The sequence below is a fragment of the Pan troglodytes genome, chromosome 10 (assembly GCF_028858775.2).
Source record: "Pan troglodytes isolate AG18354 chromosome 10, NHGRI_mPanTro3-v2.0_pri, whole genome shotgun sequence".
Classification (NCBI taxonomy): Eukaryota; Metazoa; Chordata; class Mammalia; order Primates; family Hominidae; genus Pan; species Pan troglodytes.
In genome coordinates, this window is record NC_072408.2 from 139135758 (window position 1) to 139158177 (window position 22420).

The 22420-nt window shown below is 58.2% G+C and overlaps 1 protein-coding gene and 1 long non-coding RNA gene across 3 annotated transcripts in view; both read right to left on the reverse strand.

The window, feature by feature from the left end:
- Positions 1-22420, reverse strand: part of GALNT9 (polypeptide N-acetylgalactosaminyltransferase 9) — a 133168-nt gene that overhangs the window by 87241 nt on the left and 23507 nt on the right. For both annotated transcript variants that reach the window (XR_002938899.3, XM_009426595.5), the window contains exon 2: positions 5297-5477. Coding sequence is in view for 1 of the 2 variants with exons in the window: in XM_009426595.5 (XP_009424870.3) it covers positions 5297-5477 (181 nt within the window). In the remaining variant the exon portion in view is untranslated. The remainder of the gene's footprint in view (positions 1-5296; positions 5478-22420) is intronic.
- LOC129136706 (uncharacterized) lies at positions 428-2456 on the reverse strand. The gene is made up of 2 exons (XR_008538621.2): positions 2164-2456; positions 428-2055 (listed from the first exon to the last, which is right to left on the reverse strand). It is a non-coding gene; the product is annotated as an uncharacterized LOC129136706 (long non-coding RNA).

The following is a 22420-nucleotide window of genomic DNA, read 5'->3' on the forward strand; positions in this document are numbered from 1 at the left end:
GAGGGCTGTTGCACGTGAACAATTCCCTGTGATACATTCCGCAGGCACCGGGGAAGCTCCAGGCTGGGCGTGGAGCCTCAGAGACTGTGGGCAGGGCTCGTGAGGGGCAGGCGAGGGGCCAGGAGGCCTCCTTCGCATTCGAGCTTCTCAGCCACATGTGCAGGGATGGGCTGGGTGTGGGAGTGTGTGTGTCACTGGTGTCAAAGCCTCCTCACTTTTTTTGGAAAAGAAATGGGATATAAATACATGTGTAAATATCTATATAAAATTCACATTCTCTAATTCAGGAGGCAGAGAGCTGTGTGCCTTCAAACCAGAGTATCTATAAACTGGGTTTCTATCAGTGAGGGTATAGAGCAAATGCCGGCTCTGTCAAGGTTCATCCCGATGTCGTTCTCTGTGACGTAAGAACAAAGCTGGGACTGGCCACTTCTGCCAGACTTTATTTTGGCAGACAGGTTTCCTACAGCAGGGGCCACCTACACCTGGGGGGAGGCAGCAGGATGCTGAACCCTCAAAAGGAGAGCAAGAGCCCCCACTGTGCAGCAAGCCCAGGCCTGGGGGTCCCCGATCCCACAGAAGAGGAATCAGCTCCACTACAGCAAGGCCAGGCCTGGGGGTCCCCGATCCCACAGAAGAGGAATCAGCTCCACTACAGCAAGGCCAGGCCTGGGGGTCTCCAATCCCACAGAAGAGGAATCAGCTCCACTACAGCAAGGCCAGGCCTGGGGGTCCCCGATCCCACAGAAGAGGAATCAGCTCCACTACAGCAAGGCCAGGCCTGGGGGTCCCCGATCCCACAGAGGAGGAATCAGCTCCACTACAGCAAGGCCAGGCCTGGGGGTCCCCGATCCCACAGAGGAGGAATCAGCTCCACTACAGCAAGCCCAGGCCTGGGGGTCCCCGATCCCACAGAGGGGGAATCAGCTCCACTACAGCAAGCCCAGGCCTGGGGGTCCCACATCCCACAGAGGAACCAGCTCCACTACAGCAAGGCCAGGCCTGGGGTCCCACATCCCACAGAGGGGGAATCAGCTCCACTACAGCAAGGCCAGGCCTGGGGTCCCACATCCCACAGAGGAGGAATCAGCTCCACTACAGCAAGCCCAGGCCTGGGGGTCCCACATCCCACAGAGGAACCAGCTCCACTGCAGCAAGGCCAGGCCTGGGGGTCCCACATCCCACAGAGGGGGAATCAGCTCCACTACAGCAAGGCCAGGCCTGGGATCCCCGATCCCACAGAGGAGGAATCAGCTCCACTACAGCAAGCCCAGGCCTGGGGTCCCACATCCCACAGAGGAGGAATCAGCTCCACTACAGCAAGGCCAGGCCTGGGGGTCCCACATCCCACAGAGGAACCAGCTCCACTGCAGCAAGGCCAGGCCTGGGGTCCCACATCCCACAGAGGGGGAATCAGCTCCACTACAGCAAGGCCAGGCCTGGGGTCCCACATCCCACAGAGGGGGAATCCAATGGGACCCCTGCAGCTCTAAGAACAGAAAACCCAATTCAGATGTGCTTAAAGAAAAAACTAAAAATACGTGCGTGCGCGTGTGTGCGCGTGTGTGCGTTGCATGTGTGTGTGCATGCGTGTGTGTGCGTGTGCGTGTGCACGCATGTGCTAATTTATTGCAAAGTCAAGTGGGTCTGTTTTGGGAACAGCTGGATCTAGGTGTTCAGACACTGGCCCCTTCTTGGGCTTCGTGAGGGACCCTGGAAGCTCCAAGCTCTCGCCTCTTGATGATAAGGTTGCTGCAGCTCCCCCAGCTCCCAGCCTTGGTTTCATCTTGTGGGAAAAGGCTGCCTGTTTTTTTCTCGATGGCCCGCTGGTAATTCCAGAATTCACTCTGACTGGACTGGCTTAAACCACCTGACCAGCCCTGAGCCAACCCCTAGGTCTGGGGTGACCTTCACGCTCTGACTGGTTTAGACCTGGGCAGCGGGATCTGCAGCTGGGCTGAAATGGATCAGAGCGGGGGGTGTGGACTTCCATCTGGAGCCGGGACAGGACCTCAGGAGGCAAATGACGACCGTCTGTGACACGCAGGCCCACGTCTGTGCTAGAAAAGCCACCCCTTGATATGGGGCGAGGATGGGACCCTCGCCCCGCCCTGCACTGGCTCAGCAGCCGGGTCCAGACTCCCAGGCCTCTGGAAAACGAACCTCGGGGGGACGCAGAGGGTCACACAAGGCTTCACCCCCAGCTCGGGTTCAGTCCTGACTCAGAGACGACCCGGTCCCCACGACTGGACCCCACAACGCACAGGGCCCCCGCCTGCCAACAAGACCAAGGTCACGCACAGCGGTGCTGGGATCCTCCAGAGGATTCCACAGGGGACCGAGGGCCTGCAGGGATTCGAAAACCAGTGCCGGACGCAGCCTTCCTCCCTTACAGCAAGAGCTAGGAGATAAAACAGGCAGGCCGGGAGAGCAGGGCCCGGGTCGCCCCTTCCTCACGGCTGGAAGCCTCCCAGGTGACGGGAGGAATGATGGGGACGGGGCGGGGTACTTGGAGACCTTCCTCTGTCAGATGGCTCTGATGTTTCCACTGTTGCTGTGAGCAGGAAAGGGTTAACTTGGCAGCTGGCTCCTCCACACCCTGAGCGTCCACATCCGGCCCCTCCTTGCCCCGGAACCTCCTGCCGGAGAGGACAGCCCTGCTCACCTGGCCTTGGCAGCCCCAGCTGGTCTGTGCAATGGTGGGATTCACGGTGGGCACTTGGTCTCACGGCATCAGCCTGACCTCTGGAGGGTGGAGACCAAGGTCAGCCATGTCCACGAGACCAGCCCAGTGAGGACCGTGGACACCGAGGCTCGGGGGCTCCTGGCTGGCCTCGCTTGGCATGTGTTGTCACGCATGGGTGCCGGAGAATCAAGTCCATGGGACCCCCCCCAGGAGGGGACACCTGGGAGCTCGCACCTGGCCTCTCCTGGGCCCTGCCTGGGCATCTCTTCCCTCTGCTGACTTTAACCCATGTCCTCTGCTGTGAGAACCCACAGCAGGGAAAAGCAGCCTGTCTGGGCTCTGTCTGTCCTTCTAGCAAGTTGTGGACCGTCAAGGTGGTCTCGGGGGTCTTCCTGCCACACAGCTGCCTGGAGGCTCACAGCCAAGAACGGTGCTCACTCCAGCAGTGGGGCTAGCCCTGAGAGCAAACAGATTTCACCCCCAAATTCAGGACACACAGGAGCGTTCAAAAACCACACACACACACACGTGCACACATGCACACACACGCATGTACACACACATATGCACACACGCACATGCACGCACACCCACACATGCACACACACGCACGTGTACACACGCACACACGTGCACACCCACACGTGTGCGCACATGTGCACACACACTCCTGTGCACACATGCACACATGCGCACACACCCACACACATGCAGGTGCACACGCACACACCCACACCCACCCACACACAATGCGCGCGCACGTGCACACACACACACCGTGCACCCTCAGTGCACAGGCTGGCTAACACACACGAGCCGCTTTCCAAACCGAAGTCATTCCAGCCCCATGCCTGTAGCTGGCGCCACATGAAAACACCACTGTGTTCTTATTTATGGAGCATGTTTCTTTAAACTGGCCTATTTTAAAACTAAATGCATTTTTTATTTGAAAGGGAATCTTCATTTCACCGCTGCAAATGGAAAGCTGGCATCACTTGTGTTAAATCATGGTAACCATGAAAATAAGTAGAATGAAAATAAAATAATGTTGTCACACTCTGGATGTGGCTGAGGTGCCGAAGCCTCCATGCCCAGGCCTCAGCCCTGTTTGTCTAAAGGACTCGGGGAGACCCCCTCCAGGAGGAATCAGAGCCTGGGGAGCTGGGCACGCCTCACTCGCACTGCCGTGCTGTCTAAGGAAGCTTCATCACACCTAGAATCAGTCCCCAGCACGCATTTGTGGGAAGGGTGTGAAGTGGGCCCCACCTGGCTAGAACAGGGAGCTCCGGGTTCCTGCACCAACCTCCACGCAGCCCGGGGCGCTCCCTGCACCCCCGGACCCTGCGGGCCTGTCCAGCATCTCGCCTCCCTCTGTCCACACATGGAGAACCCCAGAGCAGGTGAGTGAACGCCCTGGGAACCACTGCCTGAGTCACAAGGAATGGAATGGGGCTGAGACATGCCTTTCCTCCTCCCCTCTCTTCCCTTCCAGCCTCCCGATCCCCATCTCAAATGAGCTCCTGGCCCGAGAATCCCGGTGTCAGGGTCCCCTGGCGGGTGGGGCAGGCTGACCACACCAGGAGCTGCAGAGGGGGCTGCCCTCCTGCCTGCCCTCCCTCAGGCAGCTCCAGGAGGAGGCAAGTGTGGCTGAGGCCAACTGCCACCACCCCACGGTGACAACGCGGCCCCACTGGGCAGCCCTGAGCGCCCGGCTTCTGCAGGACAATGCCACCAGGGGCCCTCCCAGGGAGCATCCTGTCGCGGGCTGGGCTCTGCGGACAGAGGCGCAGGAGGGGCTGGCCAAGCCTGCCAGTCGCTCCCAGGCCCAGAGGCCAAGCTCAGCCAAACTTTATCCGAGCAACGATGCCAATTAATCCGGTGCTTGTCGCGGCTACTCCCTCAGGGCAGGTGTGAGGGTCAGAGACCAAGCTCCATCCTGAGTGGCACTGAGGCAAAGCTGTGGCCGCCAGGGCCTGGCTCCTGATTCACCCGCTCTTGCAGCCTGGGGGCGACAGGATGGGAGGTGCACAGGCCACGGATGGAACAGGAATGCCCTTTGCTTCAGACACAAGCGCTTCAGACACCCAGCTCAGCAGTGACTGAGGCCACAGCAGGTGGGACCAGGGCTGGCAGGGCCTGACACAGGGTGCCTGTGCTGTGTGAGCCATGGTGCCTCAGCCCAGCTTCCGCGATCCCCAGATGCAGCTACCCCAGATGCAGGAGGGTCCCACAGTTGGGGGCTCCTGACTGCTCCACTTTCCCACAGCAGACCTTTGCGCGTTTCTCCCAGGAGCCCGCAGCTCGTGAGGGCAGTCCCCGGCCAGCACAGGGGAGCGCTCACTTTCCCAGCCAGCATGGGGGGCGGTCACTTCCCCGGCGGGTGTGGGGGGCAGTCACTTCCCCGGCCAGCATGGGAGAGTGCTCACTTTCCCAGCCAGCGTGGGGGGCGGTCACTTCCCCGGCGGGCGTGGGGGGCAGTCACTTCCCCGGCCACCGTGGGGGCCGCTCACTTCCCCGGCCGGCGTGGGGGGCAGTCACTTCCCTGGCCGGTGTGGGGGGCGGTCACTTCCTCGGTGGGCGTGGGGGGATGGGGGGCAGTCACTCACTCACTTTCTGGGCCGGTAGTCGGGGATGCTCCGATCCAGGGAGATGCGGTCACTGAGCTGAGCGTTGTAGCCGTACTCCTCATATTTGCCTTCCGCCTCCTGGCCGTCATCACGCAGGGTGGCTGCCAAGCCACCCTGGCCCAGGCCTCCTGGCCCCTCCACCAGGCCGATGGGCTTGGCGAGGCCTGGGGGAAAGGAAGAGAAGGAGGTCAGGCAGGCCCAGGACACGCTGCGTCTGCACCCAGGAGACGCCCCTCCCGCCCCTCTCCCCGACGGCCGCTTCCCCCGGTACAAGCCCAGCAAACTCCCTGCAGGTGGCAGGCTGCCAGCTCAGGACATTCCAGAAAGTGCAAGGCTGTGCGCAGAGTGAGAGGGCGGTGCCAGGCGGAAGAGGGAGGGATGAATGGGTGGTACATGAGGTGTTGAGGGCGGTGGACTCTGTGTGATGCTGCAATGGTGGATATCTGTTATTATTATGTATTTTTTGATTCAGGGTCTTGCTCTGTCACCCAGGCTGCAGTGCAGTGGCATGATCTCAGCTCACTGCAGCCTGGACCTCCCAGGCTCAAGCAATCCTCCCACCTCAGCCTCCTGAGTAAATGGGTGTGCCTCCACAACCGGCAAATTTTTGTATTTTTAGTGGAGACAGGGTTTCACTGTGTTGGTCAGGCTGGTCTTGAACTCCTGACCTCAAGCGATCCACCTACCTAGGCCTCCCAAAGTGCTGGGATTACAGGCGTGAGTCACTGCACTGGCCAATACTTGTTCTTACGCAATTGTCCAAACGCACAGCAGGTGTGACAGCGAGTGAGCCCCCGCCCCCCGTGAGCCACGGCCCTCAGTGAGTCTCCTGCATCGGGCAGCATCGGCTCATCGATGGTGACACAGTCACACTCACGCACACCAGCCCCCTGTAAGCCACGGCCCTCAGTGAGTCTCCTGCATCGGGCAGCATCGGCTCATCGACGGTGACACAGTCACACACGTTCACGCCCGGGCGCTGTGCCTGCCAGGCAGAGGATGCGGGAACTCCGCTCAGTCTCTATCAACCCGAAACTGCTCTGATGGTCAGGCCTACTAATGTTAAAAATATTAACTCGAAAATTGCAACGGCTCTAAGGTTAGGTGTTTTAAATGCCATGCCACCACCACCATCCCCACCAGCCCTTGACACCATCCGCCTGTGTAACTTGAGCTGAACACACATCCACATGCGTGCTGCTACTCTGGGGTAGGAAGAACCGAGCCGTCGACACAGGCAGCAGCTGAGACGTGGCTCACACACGTGACGCCAAGCCAAAGATCAACACAGGAGACCTCATCCCGTGTGGCCGCCGGCGTGAGGTTCAAGAACAGACGGAATCACAACCCACCCCATGGCCATCGGGGCAGGACGGGGACCCCGGGGTGGGGCAGTGTCAACTGGAAAGGAGCCGGTGGAACTTCTGGGCTGACAGGGAGGCTCCGCGGCTTGGTCAGGGTGTGTGGAATGGGTGCCCAAGGGGGCCGGGCCAGGGAAAGTTCTAGGTGCTCAGTTGTGCTGGGCAAGCAGACGCGGCTTGGAGATGCTGTTCCCAGGGGGACGGGAGTGAGAGGGGTGTCTCCCCACAAAGATGGCACCATTGGCTGTCTCTGAGCTGGGAGTCTCTGGGGCATCTTGGATTTGGGGGCGGGTGCCTGGGCAATAGTTTTAAGCCAGAAAGAAGCGGCATGGACCCCTGAGGCTGGGCTGCCTTTTGTCAGCTTGCACAGAGAGGTCTCTGGTCCTCGGAGGAAGGCCAGTGGAAACGCAAACTTGTGAAATACCCGATGCTAATATCCCACAACTGCCCGCCTGGGAGGGGACCTTCTCTCGCGGCGCCAGCTCCTGGAGCCTGGTGGGATCTCTGTAGGATTCCTGCTATGGGGAGGGAGGGACCAATGCCCTGGGAAGATTCCAGTCTGTGACCCTCCGCCCCCCACAGGGCAGTGAGTGGCTTTCTCCCCTCAGCAGAGCCGAGGCTTTGAGCCTCCCGGAACCTTTGGACTTTCTGGAATATTCCATTTTAAATGAGTAAACAAAGTGCCCGTATTTACGTAGGACTGAAGGATACAGATTGGACGTAGAATTGAAAAATGACACAAATCACTTCCCCTTCTTATTTTAATCCTGTGAGATAAATACGTAATCATGCTATTTTAAAATATCGATACTGCACTTGCATTTTTCACTTTGGAAAGTCTGGAATTGGATGTCTCCCAGAGGCAGGCACAGCAGCTTCTAACTCGAGAGAGAGAGACACCTCATCATCCGTGGGGCTCAGGCCTCAGGTGGGGATTGGCCGCCTGGCCAGAGGGTAGCTGAGCGTGGTTCCAGATGGCTGCCCGATGCCCAGCATTGGGGGCAGGAGGGTGGCTGAGCGTGGTTCCGGACGGCTGCCCGATGCCCAGCATTGGGGGCAGGAGGGTGGCTGAGCGTGGTTCTGGACGGCTGCCCGATGCCCAGCGTTGGACCCGGCAGGAGGGTGGCTGAGCGTGGTTTCGGACGGCTGCCCGATGCCCGGCATTGGACCCGGCAGGAGGGTGGCTGAGCGTGGTTTCGGACGGCTGCCTGATGCCCAGCGTTGGACCCGGCAGGAGGGTGGCTGAGCGTGGTTCCAGATGGCTGCCCGATGCCTGGCGTTCTGAGGTCATCAGGACCCTCTTTCTTATTCAGACTGGCATTTTGTTTCTGCCTGTCTCTGGAAACTGATTTTTTGTTGTTGTTGGGATCCTAGATTTGGTCAGGGCATATCTTGCAGTGAATCACAGTCATGCGTGGCAATCCACACTCATGCCAACGTTCAGCTCCAGGAAGTTTGCTCTGTTAATGATGTGACTGTATTCCCATCTGCCATCCCTGTTTTCTCTTCTGTAACCCCTGTTAAGTGAACGTTTCCCCTCCCGGTTTATCTGCTGCCTCCCAACGCTTCATTCTCCGTTTTCATTCTCTTGTTTTCATCTCATCAGCTTGATCTTTTGTCGTGCCATGTGGCCAACTAGCCTGTCCACTGAATTGGCTTTGTTGTCATATATTTAATCCCAAAAGAGGCTTCTTGCTCTCCAGTCGCCCCTGCCTTGCATGAATGGCAAACTGGTTTTACTTTATGTGGTTGGCAGCAGCCCCAAAGCTGTCCACATCCTAATCCCTGGAACCGGTGAGTGTCACGCTACACAGCTAAGGGGACTTCGCAGACGCCCCCTGCTTTGCCTGAATCTGCTTCATTGGCCAGAAGGAGCGGAGGAGCTGGGCCTTCACTGTGGTCACCCGTCACTTGCATGGGGGTTAGGGGACACCCCAGCCACGCTGCTGCTCACAGCTTCCTTGCAGAGGAAGTGAGGGTTGCCAGGCCTCTGAATGAGTGTGTTTTGAAGAGAGACGCTGCCATTCCCATCCTCCCTCCACCCGGGTCTCCATGCCTCCCCTCACTGCTGCATCTGTGCTTAAAAGAACCAAGCAGCCCCTGGTCCAGATGCTGCTGCCCACTGAGCTGCCTGACTTCTCCTGGCTGAGGGTCCTCCTTGGTCACAGGCGGGTCACCACTGAGTCCCCGTCCCAGGACTGTGCAGATGGTGGAGATGGAGCTCAGGGGCCCTGAGCCCAGCACTGGGCGTGCACTGGGGGTGAAGGAACTTTTGCTGCCTCAGATCCGATCTTATTCCTTGGCTGGTGGAGTCAGTGCTGTCACCGTCCCATAGCTGCTGAGAGAAGCTGCTCGGGGGATACCAGTGCCAGCAGCACCCACGTTCCTGGCCATGGTGCTTCACTCCTCTCTGCAGTGGCTTCATCTGGGGTGCCAATTTCCCACCTCCCTGACTCAGGGCTTGGTCTCTGAGCTGCCTGTGGAAAGAGGGCCCAAGCGATGATGTCCCTGTTCCCAGCCTGGACCTTGCAGAGCCAGGTGCCTGCCCCGTCTGCCCTCACCACACACAGAGCCCCCATCATGACTGCCCAGCCTGGGCCCTAGGACAGGCCTCGCCATGCAGAGCGGACCGGCCAAGCCACAGACCCTCAGTGAGAGGCGGCCCCACCCCTGCGGCACCATGGGAGTAAGCGAGGCCATCCCAATGCGCTGTGTCTTGGGGTGCTGGGCATGGAGCCATTGCCACCCAACAGGCTGTTCTCTGTGCTGTCCTCTGCCCAGTCCAGGAATAGACAGCACAGGAGGAGGAAACAGAGGCAGAAACAGCCACAAGCTCATGTCCACAGCACCCACATCCAGAGCACCCACGTCCACACCACTCACATCCACAGCACCCACAACCACAGCACCCACAACCACAGCACCCACAACCACAGCACCCACAACCACAGCGCCCACGTCCACATCATCCACATCCACAGCGCCCATGTCCACAGCGCCCACATCCTCAGCACCCACAACCACAGCGCCCACGTCCACATCACCCACGTCCACAGCACCCACAACCACAGCACCCACGTCCACAGCACCCACATCCACAGCACCCACATCCACGGTGCCCACATCCACAGCGCCCACATCCATGGCGCACACATCCACAGCACCCACGTCCACACCTGTGCTGGCACCCCTGGAGACCAGATGTGCTCAGTCCTTTCCTCCCCCCTGCTTCCCCATCCCCTCCCATCCCCACACCCTCAGTTGTCCACTCAGCAGCCAGTGTGAGCTTGTAGAGGGTTCCAGAGCCGCTCCCCTGCTGGGAGCCATGGGCCCCAATCCTGCTGCACTTGCGGTTCCGGCTCCTCACGGCAGCCGTGGCCCCCCAGCCCCTGCAGCCCTCGTGGGTCGCATCCTCGCTCGCAGTATGCCAGCCACGCTCCTGCTTCCTGCCCCAGGGCCTTGGCTCCTGCCCTCACTCGGACCTCAGCTCTGGGTTGCACCCTGGAGACCTCCCAGGTTCTAACCTGAAGCCGTTCCCGGTGACGGCACCTCAGTCCCTGCCTCATTTTCCTCCCAGAACTCAGAACTCATCACCATCTAAAATCGTCCCCTCCGCTACGCTCTCTGCTTCCCCTCAACATGCAAGAGACAGGACTTTGTCCTGCCTTCCTGCCATCTACCCCAGTGCCTCGTGTTCACAGCATGTACCTGGAGAGCCACCCGAGGTGGGTGAATGGATCCCTTCCAAGCGGGTGCCAGGGCACTGCCTCCCCCCATCCCACAGGAGAGGCGGGACCTCCCTCCCCATCCCCGCAATGAAGAGACAGAGACGCCGAGCCACAGACAAGCCCAGCCAAGGCTTCACAGGCTCTGCTGGGCGGGACCCGAGTCTCTGACTCCCTCGAGGGCCCTGCTGTAAGGTCCTGGTCTCCACACGAAACGGAGCAGAGCCAGGCAGCACCATCCTGGTCCTGGCTGGGCCCAACCCCCTGGCCCCGGCATTCACCCTACAACACTGCGCAGAATGTGGGAAGAGCCTTGTCTTTGAAGGAAAGTCTCGAGGCCCCACTGAAGCCGGACACCAGGCTCCACCGCCTCCTGGGCCAGAGCTACAGCATCCAGCAGGGCGGGGCGTGCGAAGGAGGCACTGCTTGCTCCGAGGGAGTGGGTGTGAGTCCAGAGAAAAGGGAAGGGAAGGAGGGTGGGGAGAGGGTGGAGTCGGTGAGACGGGAAGTCTGGACCACCGTTGTTCGGTGGAATCCATGGGACACTCATGAGAGCTGTGCAGAGGACGCCGCCTCGCATGTGCAGGGCTTTCACGGAAAATACTAGAAAGAGAGATTTTCCCACCAGGAGGAGAGTCTGAGATGGCACAGGCAGAGGGAGGGTCCAGAACGCACATCCCTAGGAATTCCGCACACTTGAAGGGGTATTTGGGGTTTCAGCTCTGTTCACCAGGTGTGGGAGTGGCAGGGCCAGGGCTGCCATAATCAGGGGGCATTGAGCCTCACCCCACAGTGGGGCCGAGCCGGCCAGGCCTCAACCTTTAGTTGCTGACTTGTGGGGACGCAAGGGGACTGAGTGGGGGGGCTCAGGCAGCTGGGAGGCTGCAGGGAAGGGGCCTCCAGGCAGCATTCACTTGACGCTTCCCAGGGAAATACAGTCAGTTCTTGTCATTTGCAGTGGTTTTGGCTCTAGAGACACCGTGGATGCTGAATGGTGGCTGCTGAGCACTTGCTTCAGGGGGAACTCTGGGCTCCGGGGAGCCTCTGGCCACAGGCTTTCCCCAGCCCCTCAATAGGTAACTTGGTTTTCCATGTGTTTCTGCATAAAGATGCCTTATTTAATACCTATTGACGATTCTGATCTTAGAGCCAACAGCTCCATGACCCATGCTGGAGCCAAGCTTCTCCACACACGTATTTCCTGCGAGGCGTATCTCAGACACTTGTGCCCTGGGTACCGACAGCACCTCAGCCTGTGGTTGGTGTGTTCTAAACATTGAAATCACCAAAGCACAAAAATGTAGACAATGTGCCACTTAAGCAGTAGTAGGGACCCTGTGTACAGTCGGAGCTGGATGGAGAAGGCAGGGGACCCCCTGCACATTCAGAGCCAGAACGAGAAGCTGGGGGACCCTGTATACAGCCAGGGCCAGAACGAGAAGCCAGGTGATCCCGTATACAGCCAGGGCCAGAATGAGAAGCCAGGGGATCCCGTACACAGTCAGGGGCAGAACGAGAAGCCGGGGGATCCCGTATACAGTCAGGGCCAGAACGAGAAGCCGGGGGATCCCGTATACAGTCAGGGCCAGAACGAGAAGCTGGTGGATCCCGTATACAGTCAGGGCCAGAACGAGAAGCCGGGGGATCCCGTATACAGTCAGGGCCAGAACGAGAAGGCGGGGGACCCCGTATACAGTCGGGGCCAGAAGGAGAAGCCAGGGGACCCCATCTACAGTCGGAGCTGGAACGAGAAGTGGAGCCTGGCCCTGTTTGACCAAAGATCTTGCCCCTCCAAGCCTATCTGTGAATGGCCGTGGAAGACCACGAGCATTTGGGGATTACAGATGAATTTTAGGGAGTAGGAACATTTGCAAACACAGAATCTGTGAATGATGTGGCTGACAGTACTTTGATATCCTGGTGACCACTATGGACACATTGGTGGGGCTGGTGGGACTGGGGGGCACAGGCCCTCCTGGGGCACCAGGTCTTCACCATTGACCTCCCCCCAGAGCTGTCCCTGGAGCAGGTGGGTCCAATGAACGAATGACTCTGACCAGAGTCAGCAGAGAGATGGGAGTCGCCTCCCCCACAGCCCCCAGCCTGTGCCCCTGAGGCCCAGTGAGGCCCCTGATGGTGTGAGGCTCCTCCGTGAACAGCCGCCTGAGAACAGTGCTTCTCAAACCCAGCTGTATCACCCGGGGTCCTTGTTAAAACACAGCCCACCAGGGCCCTCCAGGAGTGTCTGATCCACAGGTGCACGTCAGGCAGGAGACTCAGGAGCTCTGGTGACCTCCAGGTGATGCTGAGGCTGCCAGGCTGGGGACCCACTCAGACTCTGCCTTGGAGCCAGGTCTCAGAGGCTTCAGGCGTCCTGCTCAGGGTGCCAGCGGCCATGTAGCGCCAAGGTGCTGGCAGAGGCTGGGGTCAGGACTAAGAGGGCAGGGCAGGAGCAAGGAGAGGCTGGGGGTCAGGACTTCCAGCCGGGAGGGCAGGGCAGGAGCAAGGAGAGGCTGGGGTCAGGACTTCCAGCCGGGAAGGCAGGGCAGGAGCAGGTGCAGACCCGGGGCAGCCTCTGGGAAGGCGGGGCAGGAGCAGGTGCAGACCTGGGGCAGCCTCTGGGAGGGCAGGGCAGGAGCAGGTGCAGACCCGGGGCAGCCTCTGGGAGGGCGGGTGGGGTCAGAGCCGCTTGGCTTTCCCAGTCACGTTCCCTGGAGCGGGAGGGATCTGTTAATAGCTCTGAAAAGTGAAAATCCCACGGATCTGATTTTGCCTGTGCGGAAGGTTGCCGTGGGCGCCTTGCAGCAGGATTTCTGGAGCTCTCATCTTCCCTGTCTCTTATCTCCAGCGTGGCCTCATATCTTCTTTCACAAAGAATTCCTTCCAAGAGGCAGGATTGCTTGATCCCACCAGGAAGCAAGGACAAACGATGAAGAAACTGGTAAAAGTGTGGAGACGCCCGGCCTGCGGCTGCAGGGCTCAAGACCAAATCCCTCTAAACGCACTGTGGGATGGAGCCACCAGTGGTCCCTGTAGCTGCACTGGGGGTCACAGGAGCGGCCGGTGCTGCCACAGCCCAGGGGCCAGAGATGGGGCCTCCAGCCTGGGAAGCCAGCGGGGCCTTCAGACGGGCACCCGGAGAGTTTGCTCTGCTCTTCCCACCCCCAATGCCCTGGCTTCCCCGACAGCCCCATGCCGGGCACCATGCAGGCAGGGAAGGAGAGGCCCAGCGCCAGGCGCTGTGCAGGCAGGGAAGGAGAGGCCCAGTGCCGGGCGCCGTGCAGGCCGAGAGCCAAAGTCTGTGCAGACTGTTGTGGGTTGAATTGTGTCCTCCAGAAAAACAGGCAGAGTCCCAGCCCTGGGGACCTGTGAACAGGATCTTATCTGGAAACGGTCTTCGCTGACGTCATCAAGGTAAGAGGAGGTAGTGCGGGAGTCGGGTGGGCTCTGAGCCAAACATGGTATGTCCTTCTTAGAAGATGAGACACAGAGACACACGCAGAGAAGGGGCACACACGTGAGGGTGGAGGCAGAGACCGGAATGATGTGGCCCCCAGCCAGGGATGCCCAGGTCACCAGGAGCTGGAAGAGGCAGGAAGGATCCTCCCCTGGAGACTATGGAGGGAGCGTGGCCCAGCCGGCACCGTGATTCTGGACCGCCGGCCTCCAAACAGGGAGAGCCTCCAAAAGGGAGAGCCTCCGAACAGCGAGAGCCTCCGAACAGGGACAGCCTCCGAACAGGGACGGCCTCCGGAACAGGGAGAGCCTCCGAACAGGGAGAGCCTCCGAACAGGGAGAGCCTCCGAACAGGGACGGCCTCCGAACAGGGAGAGCCTCCGAACAGGGAGAGCCTCCGAACAGGGAGAGCCTCCGAACAGGGACGGCCTCCAGAACAGGGAGAGCCTCCGAACAGGGAGAGCCTCCGAACAGGGACGGCCTCCGGAACAGGGAGAGCCTCCGAACAGGGACAGCCTCCGAACAGGGAGAGCCTCCGAACAGGGAGAGCCTCCGGAACAGGGAGAGCCTCCGGAACAGGGAGAGCCTCCGAACAGGGACAGCCTCCGAACAGGGACGGCCTCCGAACAGGGACGGCCTCCGAACAGGGACGGCCTCCGAACAGGGAGAGCCTCCGAACAGGGAGAGCCTCCGAACAGGGACGGCCTCCAGAACAGGGAGAGCCTCTGAACAGGGACGGCCTCCGAACAGGGACGGCCTCCGGAACAGGGAGAGCCTCCGAACAGGGACGGCCTCCGGAACAGGGACGGCCTCCGAACAGGGACGGCCTCCGAACAGGGACGGCCTCCGAACAGGGACGGCCTCCGGAACAGGGACGGCCTCCGAACAGGGAGAGCCTCTGAACAGGGACGGCCTCCGAACAGGGAGAGCCTCCGAACAGGGAGGGCCTCCGAACAGGGACGGCCTCCGAACAGGGACGGCCTCCGAACAGGGACGGCCTCCGGAACAGGGACAGCCTCCGAACAGGGAGAGCCTCTGAACAGGGAGAGCCTCTGAACAGGGAGAGTGTCCGTTTCTGTTGGTCTAAGCCATGCAGTCTGTGGTGATCTGTCACGGCAGCCCCAAGAGATGACCGCACAGCCTCATGCTCACGCCAGCCGTCCAGCCCACTCAGACCAGCGGACACAGGTCTGTCTGGGATCCAAGAGCAGGAGATGCCCACGCTCACCACCCCATCCACTGATGGCCCAGCTGTGGGCTCTTCCCCGGATCTCATGGGTGTCTTCCTGGGCTGCGTGATATCAATCCCAAGTTTTCCTCTTTGAAATCTCAGCTTCCTCCTCCAGACAGAATCAACACTGCAAGCTTGTCATCTCATCCTTGAATAAGATGTAATTTTGAGAATAATGGGAAATTTGCATCTATTAGCTCAGCCTTTGAAAGGTCTGTCCCACAACTTTCATGAAAAACAAACCAAGCTCAATATCCTGCTGTTCTGAGGTCACAGGCTGGTGGTGACAGCTGACCTGTCACACACCAACTTTCAGCACCATTCCTCAAATGTGGCAATTCACAAGAAAAGACCTTATTTCTCACACTCTGGGAGGCTGGGAAGTCCAAGATGAAGAGGCACGGATCTGACTTCGGCCTCTGTGCTGTGTCATCCCATGTGGACGGCGAGAGCACACACGCATTGGGGGCTGGCGAGGGGGAGGGCGGAACTCTTCCTTCCATCAGGAGCCCACTCCCACACAAACCAACTCACTCCCAAGATACCCAACTCACTCCTGAAATAACAAAGCCACTCCTCAGATAACCAATACATTCCCGAAATAAACAACACACTCCCGAGATGACCAAGTCACTCCCAACACAACCAGCTCACTCCTGAGATACCCAAACTCACTCCCATGATAACTAACTCACTCCGAAGATGACCAACTCACTCCCGAGATAACCAACTCGCTCCGAAGATGATCAAGTCACTCCCACCACAACCAACTCACTCCCGAGATACCCAAACTCACTCCCATGATAACCAACTCACTCCCACAATAACCAACTCACTCCGAGATGACCAAGCCACTTCCATCATAACCAACTCACTCGAGATAACTAATTCACTCCCAGGATAGCCAAGACACTGCCAAGATAACCAACTCACTCCCATGATAATGAAGTCACTCCAGAGATGACCAACTCACTCCCCAGATGACCAACCCACTCCTGAGATAACTCACTCCCATAACTAACCCACTCCCACCACACCTAACCCATCCCTGAGATGACCAGCCCACTCCTGAGATAACTCACACCCATAACCAACCCACTCCCACCACACCTAAACCATCCCTGAGATGACCAAGCCACTCCTGAGATAACTCACTCCCATAACTAACCCACTGCCACCACATCTAACCCATCCCTGAGATAACCAACCCACTCCTGAGATAACTCACTCCCATAAATAACCCACTCCGACCACACCTAACCCATCTCTGAGATGACCAAGCCACTCCTGAGATAACTCACTCCCACCACACCAAACCCATCCCTGAGATGACCAAGCCACTCCTGAGATAACTCACTCCCATAACTCACCCACTCCCACCACACCTAACCCATCCCTGAGATAACCAAGCCACTGCTGAGATAACCCACTCCCATGATAACTAACCCACTCCCACCACACCTAACCCACCCCTGAGATGACCAAGCCACTCCTGAGATAACTCACTCCCATAACTAACCCACTCCCACCACACCTAACCCATCCCTGAGATAACCAAGCCCCTCCTGAGATAACTCACTCCCATAACTAACCCACTCCCACCACACCTAACTCATCCCTGAGATGACCAGCCCACTCCTGAGATAACTCACTCCCATAACTCACCCACTCCCACCACACCTAACCCATTCCTGAGATGACCAAGCCCCTCCTGAGATAACTCACTCCCATAACTAACCCACTCCCACCACACCTAACTCATCCCTGAGATGACCAGCCCACTCCTGAGATAACTCACTCCCATAACTAACCCACTCCCACCACACCTAACCCACCCCTGAGATGACCAAGCCACTCCTGAGATAACTCACTCCCATAACTAACCCACTCCCACCACACCTAACCCATCCCTGAGATGACCAAGCCACTCCTGAGATAACTCACTCCCATAACTAACCCACTCCCACCACACCTAACCCACCCCTGAGATAACTAAGCCACTCCTGAGATAACTCACGCCCATAACTCACCCACTCCCACCACACCTAACCCACCCCTGAGATAACCAAGCCACTGCTGAGATAACCCACTCCCATGATAACTAACCCACTCTCACCACACCTAACCCACCCCCAACACACCTAACCCACCCCTGAGATGACCAACCCACTCCTGAGATAACTCACTCCCATAACTAACCCACTCTCACCACACCTAACCCATCCCTGAGATGACCAAGCCACTCCTGAGATAACTCACTCCCATAACTAACCCACTCTCACCACACCTAACCCATCCCTGAGATGACCAAGCCACTCCTGAGATAACTCACTCCCATAACTAACCCACTCCCACCACACCTAACCCATCCCTGAGATGACCAAGCCACTCCTGAGATAACTCACTCCCATAACTAACCCACTCCCACCAAACCTAACCCATCCCTGAGATGACCAAGCCACTCCTGAGATAACTCACTCCCATAACTAACCCACTCTCACCACACCTAACCCATCCCTGAGATGACCAACCCACTCCTGAGATAACTCACTCCCATAACTAACCCACTCTCACCACACCTAACCCATCCCTGAGATGACCAAGCCACTCCTGAGATAACTCACTCCCATAACTAACCCACTCCTACCACACCTAACCCATCCCTGAGATGACCAAGCCACTCCTGAGATAACTCACTCCCATAACTAACCCACTCCCACCACACCTAACCCATCCCTGAGATGACCAAGCCACTCCTGAGATAACTCACTCCCATAACTAACCCACTCCCACCACACCTAACCCACCCCTGAGATAACCAAGCCACTCCTGAGATAACTCACTCCCATAACTAACCCACTCCCACCACACCTAACCCATCCCTGAGATGGCCAAGCCACTCCTGAGATAACTCACTCCCATAACTAACCCACTCTCACCACACCTAACCCATCCCTGAGATAACCAAGCCACTCCTGAGATAACTCACTCCCATAACTAACCCACTCCCACCACACCTAACCCATCCCTGAGATGACCAAGCCACTCCTGAGATAACTCACTCCCATAACTAACCCACTCCCACCACACCTAACCCACCCCTGAGATGACCAAGCCACTGCTGAGATAACCTACTCCCATGATAACTAACCTGCTCCCACCACACCTAACCCATCCCTGAGATGACCAACCCACTCCTGAGATAACTCACACCCATAACTAACCCACTCCCACCACACCTAACCCATCCCTGAGATGACCAAGCCACTCCTGAGATAACTCACTCCCATAACTCACCCACTCCCACCACACCTAACCCATCCCTGAGATGACCAAGCCACTCCTGAGATAACTCACTCCCATAACTAACCCATTCTCACCACACCTAACCCATCCCTGAGATGACCAACCCACTCCTGAGATAACCCACTCCCATAACTAACCCACTCTCACCACACCTAACCCATCCCTGAGATAACCAACCCACTCCTGAGATAACTCACTCCCATAACTAACCCACTCTCACCACACCTAACCCACCCCCGAGATGACCAAGCCACTCCTGAGATAACTCACTCCCATAACTAACCCACTCCCACCACACCTAACCCATCCCTGAGATAACCAAGCCACTCCTGAGATAACTCACTCCCATAACTAACCCACTCCCACCACACCTAACCCACCCCTGAGATGACCAAGCCACTCCTGAGATAACTCACTCCCATAACTAACCCACTCCCACCACACCTAACCCATCCCTGAGATGACCAAGCCACTGCTGAGATAACCTACTCCCATGATAACTAACCTGCTCCCACCACACCTAACCCATCCCTGAGATGACCAACCCACTCCTGAGATAACTCACACCCATAACTAACCCACTCCCACCACACCTAACCCACCCCTGAGATAACCAACCCACTCCTGAGATAACTCACTCCCATAACTCACCCACTCCCACCACACCTAACCCATCCCTGAGATGACCAACCCACTCCTGAGATAACTCACACCCATAACTAACCCACTCCCACCACACCTAACCCACCCCTGAGATAACCAAGCCACTCCTGAGATAACTCACTCCCATAACTAACCCACTCCCACCACACCTAACCCATCCCTGAGATGACCAAGCCACTGCTGAGATAACCTACTCCCATGATAACTAACCTGCTCCCACCACACCTAACCCATCCCTGAGATGACCAACCCACTCCTGAGATAACTCACTCCCATAACTAACCCATTCCCACATTAAGGGCATTAACCCCTTGGAGAGGGCAGAGCCCCTGCAGACCTCTCTCAATGCCATGGTGGGGGTGAACCTTCCCATGTGGGGGCAGCGGGCGACGCATTCACAGCACAGCACTGACCGTTCCTCGTGCAGGCGTTGCACAAGCTTTGCTTTCTTTAATCCCCAGGGTTCCCTCCAAGCCAGCTGCTTTTGTCACCCCCATGTAACTGATGAGACTCCTGAGGCTGAAGTTTGGGCCCATGGCCAGGAGGCACTGAGCCCCAGCCACACTCCGTCACAGTGCTCCGAACTGCAAAGCTCCCAAAGAGGGTGTCCAAAGGGACCAAGAAAGGCACCACCCCTGTATGGTGGCAGGCAAAGGCGTTAAATAGCCACTAAACCATGGTCGCTTCACTTTCAGGAGAGGAAGAGCATCCTCTCCCAAAGAAGCAGGTGACAGTGCCTGCCTGGCCTTGGGGACCACGGCTGTGCTTCCACCCCGCGCCCTGTTTCACAGACAGAAGTGCTGCTGTGGTGGGCACGTGGGAATGGTCCATACGAGAACCACACAGGGGTTTCTGAGCCAGACCAAGGTGCCAGCTGGACACTTCCCCTCCGGGGCACATAAAGGGTCCCTGTCCATGGGGCTGCCCCATGGTCGGCCCCTGCCCCTCCCAATTCCACCCGGAGGTAGGGATGGCTGTGCGAACATTCACCGCCGGCACAGCACCAGGACTGCCTGGTGGCCGCGGAAAAGGAACATGCCGTGTGGACACATTCAGGTTGAACCAGCCCTTGGAGGAGGGACCTGGGGCCCCACTCGCTGGCCAGAGAGGGAGGCCAAGCCCTCCCTGGCAAATGCAGCCTCCCCCATGCCCTGCACAACCTTCATGACCTTGGACAGGGCAGGTGATTTGGATGCGGCTCCAGGGGGGCACAGAACATTTGTGTGCCACCTTCAAGATGGAGGGGTCTGCATTTTGCTTTTTGCCTCCACATAAAGTTATGGCCACAGATGCCTTCTGTGCCGTCAGAGGTAGAATTCAATTGCAGTCGTAGCAATGACCTTCCAACCACTAAGTAACATCCATCAGACGCTTGTCCACAGAAACACCTGCCTGACAACCCCGAGGGGCTCACGTGTTTATCACTTATTTATTAATTACATATTTAGGATTGCTTATTTCAGAAATTGAACCACTGTGTCAAAGATAGAGAAATTTCATGAATCTTGGTGCCAAGTCATTTTCCAGAAGGTTTAGATTAGTTTTGTTTCACTGCCAGCAATATATGCTTCCGCTACTTTAATTAGAAAGTGCATCACTTCTGATTGGAAAAGTCATAAATGCTTTTGGTAGAAAATTCTACACACACACACACACACACACACACACACACACACACACACACACAGAGAGGATCACCTGGGGTCTCTTGCTGCAGGGAAAACTAGTATCAGTATTTTCACACTCCATATTATTCTGTAAGATCACGTAATGCCTCAGCGCAGCTCGATCCATGTATCTGGTGTCTGCCGCCTGCATTCTGTTTTTATCACTACGTCTTGAGTATTTTCCCACGTCACTAAAAATTCTTCATAAACATAACTTTGATGGCTGCAAACATAAAATGTCAATTTGTAGCTGTGCCATTTATTCACCCATCCATTATCAAAACTCACGGAGCGTCTGCTAAATTCCAAGAGCTGCCTGGGTGGGGCAGGTCCAGGTGGCCCTGGTGAACGTAGCACACACCTGCCTGCCCCCCAGAGCTCATGCCCCATCATGCCCACAGGTGAACAGGTGCCAGCCCAGGGCAGCTGCTTCCACGCAGGTGTGGGTCAGAGGTAGGGGCAGGATCCCCAGGAAGAGGAGTCGGAGGGAAGAGAAAGGCCAGGAGGGCAGGAAGGTGTCCTGTGAGTGGCTGCGCATGCCGGTCAGGGCTGTGGCGGCAGAAAGGGGACGGGACGGGGTGGGAGCTTTCTGTGCCGCTGGGATCTTGCTTTGAGCCTTGCAGGAAGTGGGAGCACAGAGGAGCTTTGAGCTGAGAGGGAGAGAGGAGGGTGGGCACAGTGGTCAGGTTTTCTATGCAGATAAACCACTCCGGTGACTGTCTACGGGGGGACGAGGGTGGAACCCAGGGGCCTGTGCAGAGTCTGATGCTCCGATCAGCCCTGGGGTGAGATGGTGTGTGGACATCGAAGACTCGGTTTCCCACCCTCTGCCTGTCTCTCTCTCTTGGGAAAGCCTCCCTGTGTATTTCAGGACTAGCCGTCCCCCATGCACACTGTGGCTGTCACCCCTGTGGCCTTCACCCGGTAGTCCCCGTCAGACCCTCCACCGCCGGGATGCAGTGACTGCCCAAGGCTGGGCAAGCGCCCTGAGTGGATTCATCACCAGGAGAGAGGCCCCCACCCCGGGCATCTTGAGCAGCACAGGGACACCAGGGCATCTTCATTTAACACCAGAGGCAGCTGCCCAGAATCCACCACCAAAAATGGAAGCAGAGGAGAGACGAGAAGCAGCACCCTCACCCGGGCACCGCCTCACCCGGGCACACCCTCTCCGGGGCACGCCCTCACCTGGGCACACCCTCACCCGGGCACAGCCTCGCCCAGGCACACCCTCTCCGGGGCACGCCCTCACCCGGGCACACCCTCGCCCGGACACACCCTCACCCGGGCACAGCCTCGCCCGGGCACACCCTCGCCTGGACACACCCTCACCTGGGCACAGCCTCACCCGGGCACACCCTCACCTGGGCACAGCCCCACCCAGGCACAGCCTCACCCGGGAACGCCCTCACCCATGCACACCCTCGCCCGGGCACACCCTCGCCCGGGCACACCCTCGCCCAGACACACCCTCACCCGGGCACAGAATCGCCCAGACACACCCTCGCCTGGGCACACCCTCACCGGGGCACACCCTCACCTGGGCACACCCTCACCCGGACACGCCCTCACCAGGGCACACCCTCGCCCGGGCACAGCCTCGCCTGGACACACCCTCGCCCGGGCACACCCTCGCCCGGACACACCCTCACCCGGGCACAGAATCGCCCAGACACACCCTCGCCTAGGCACACCCTC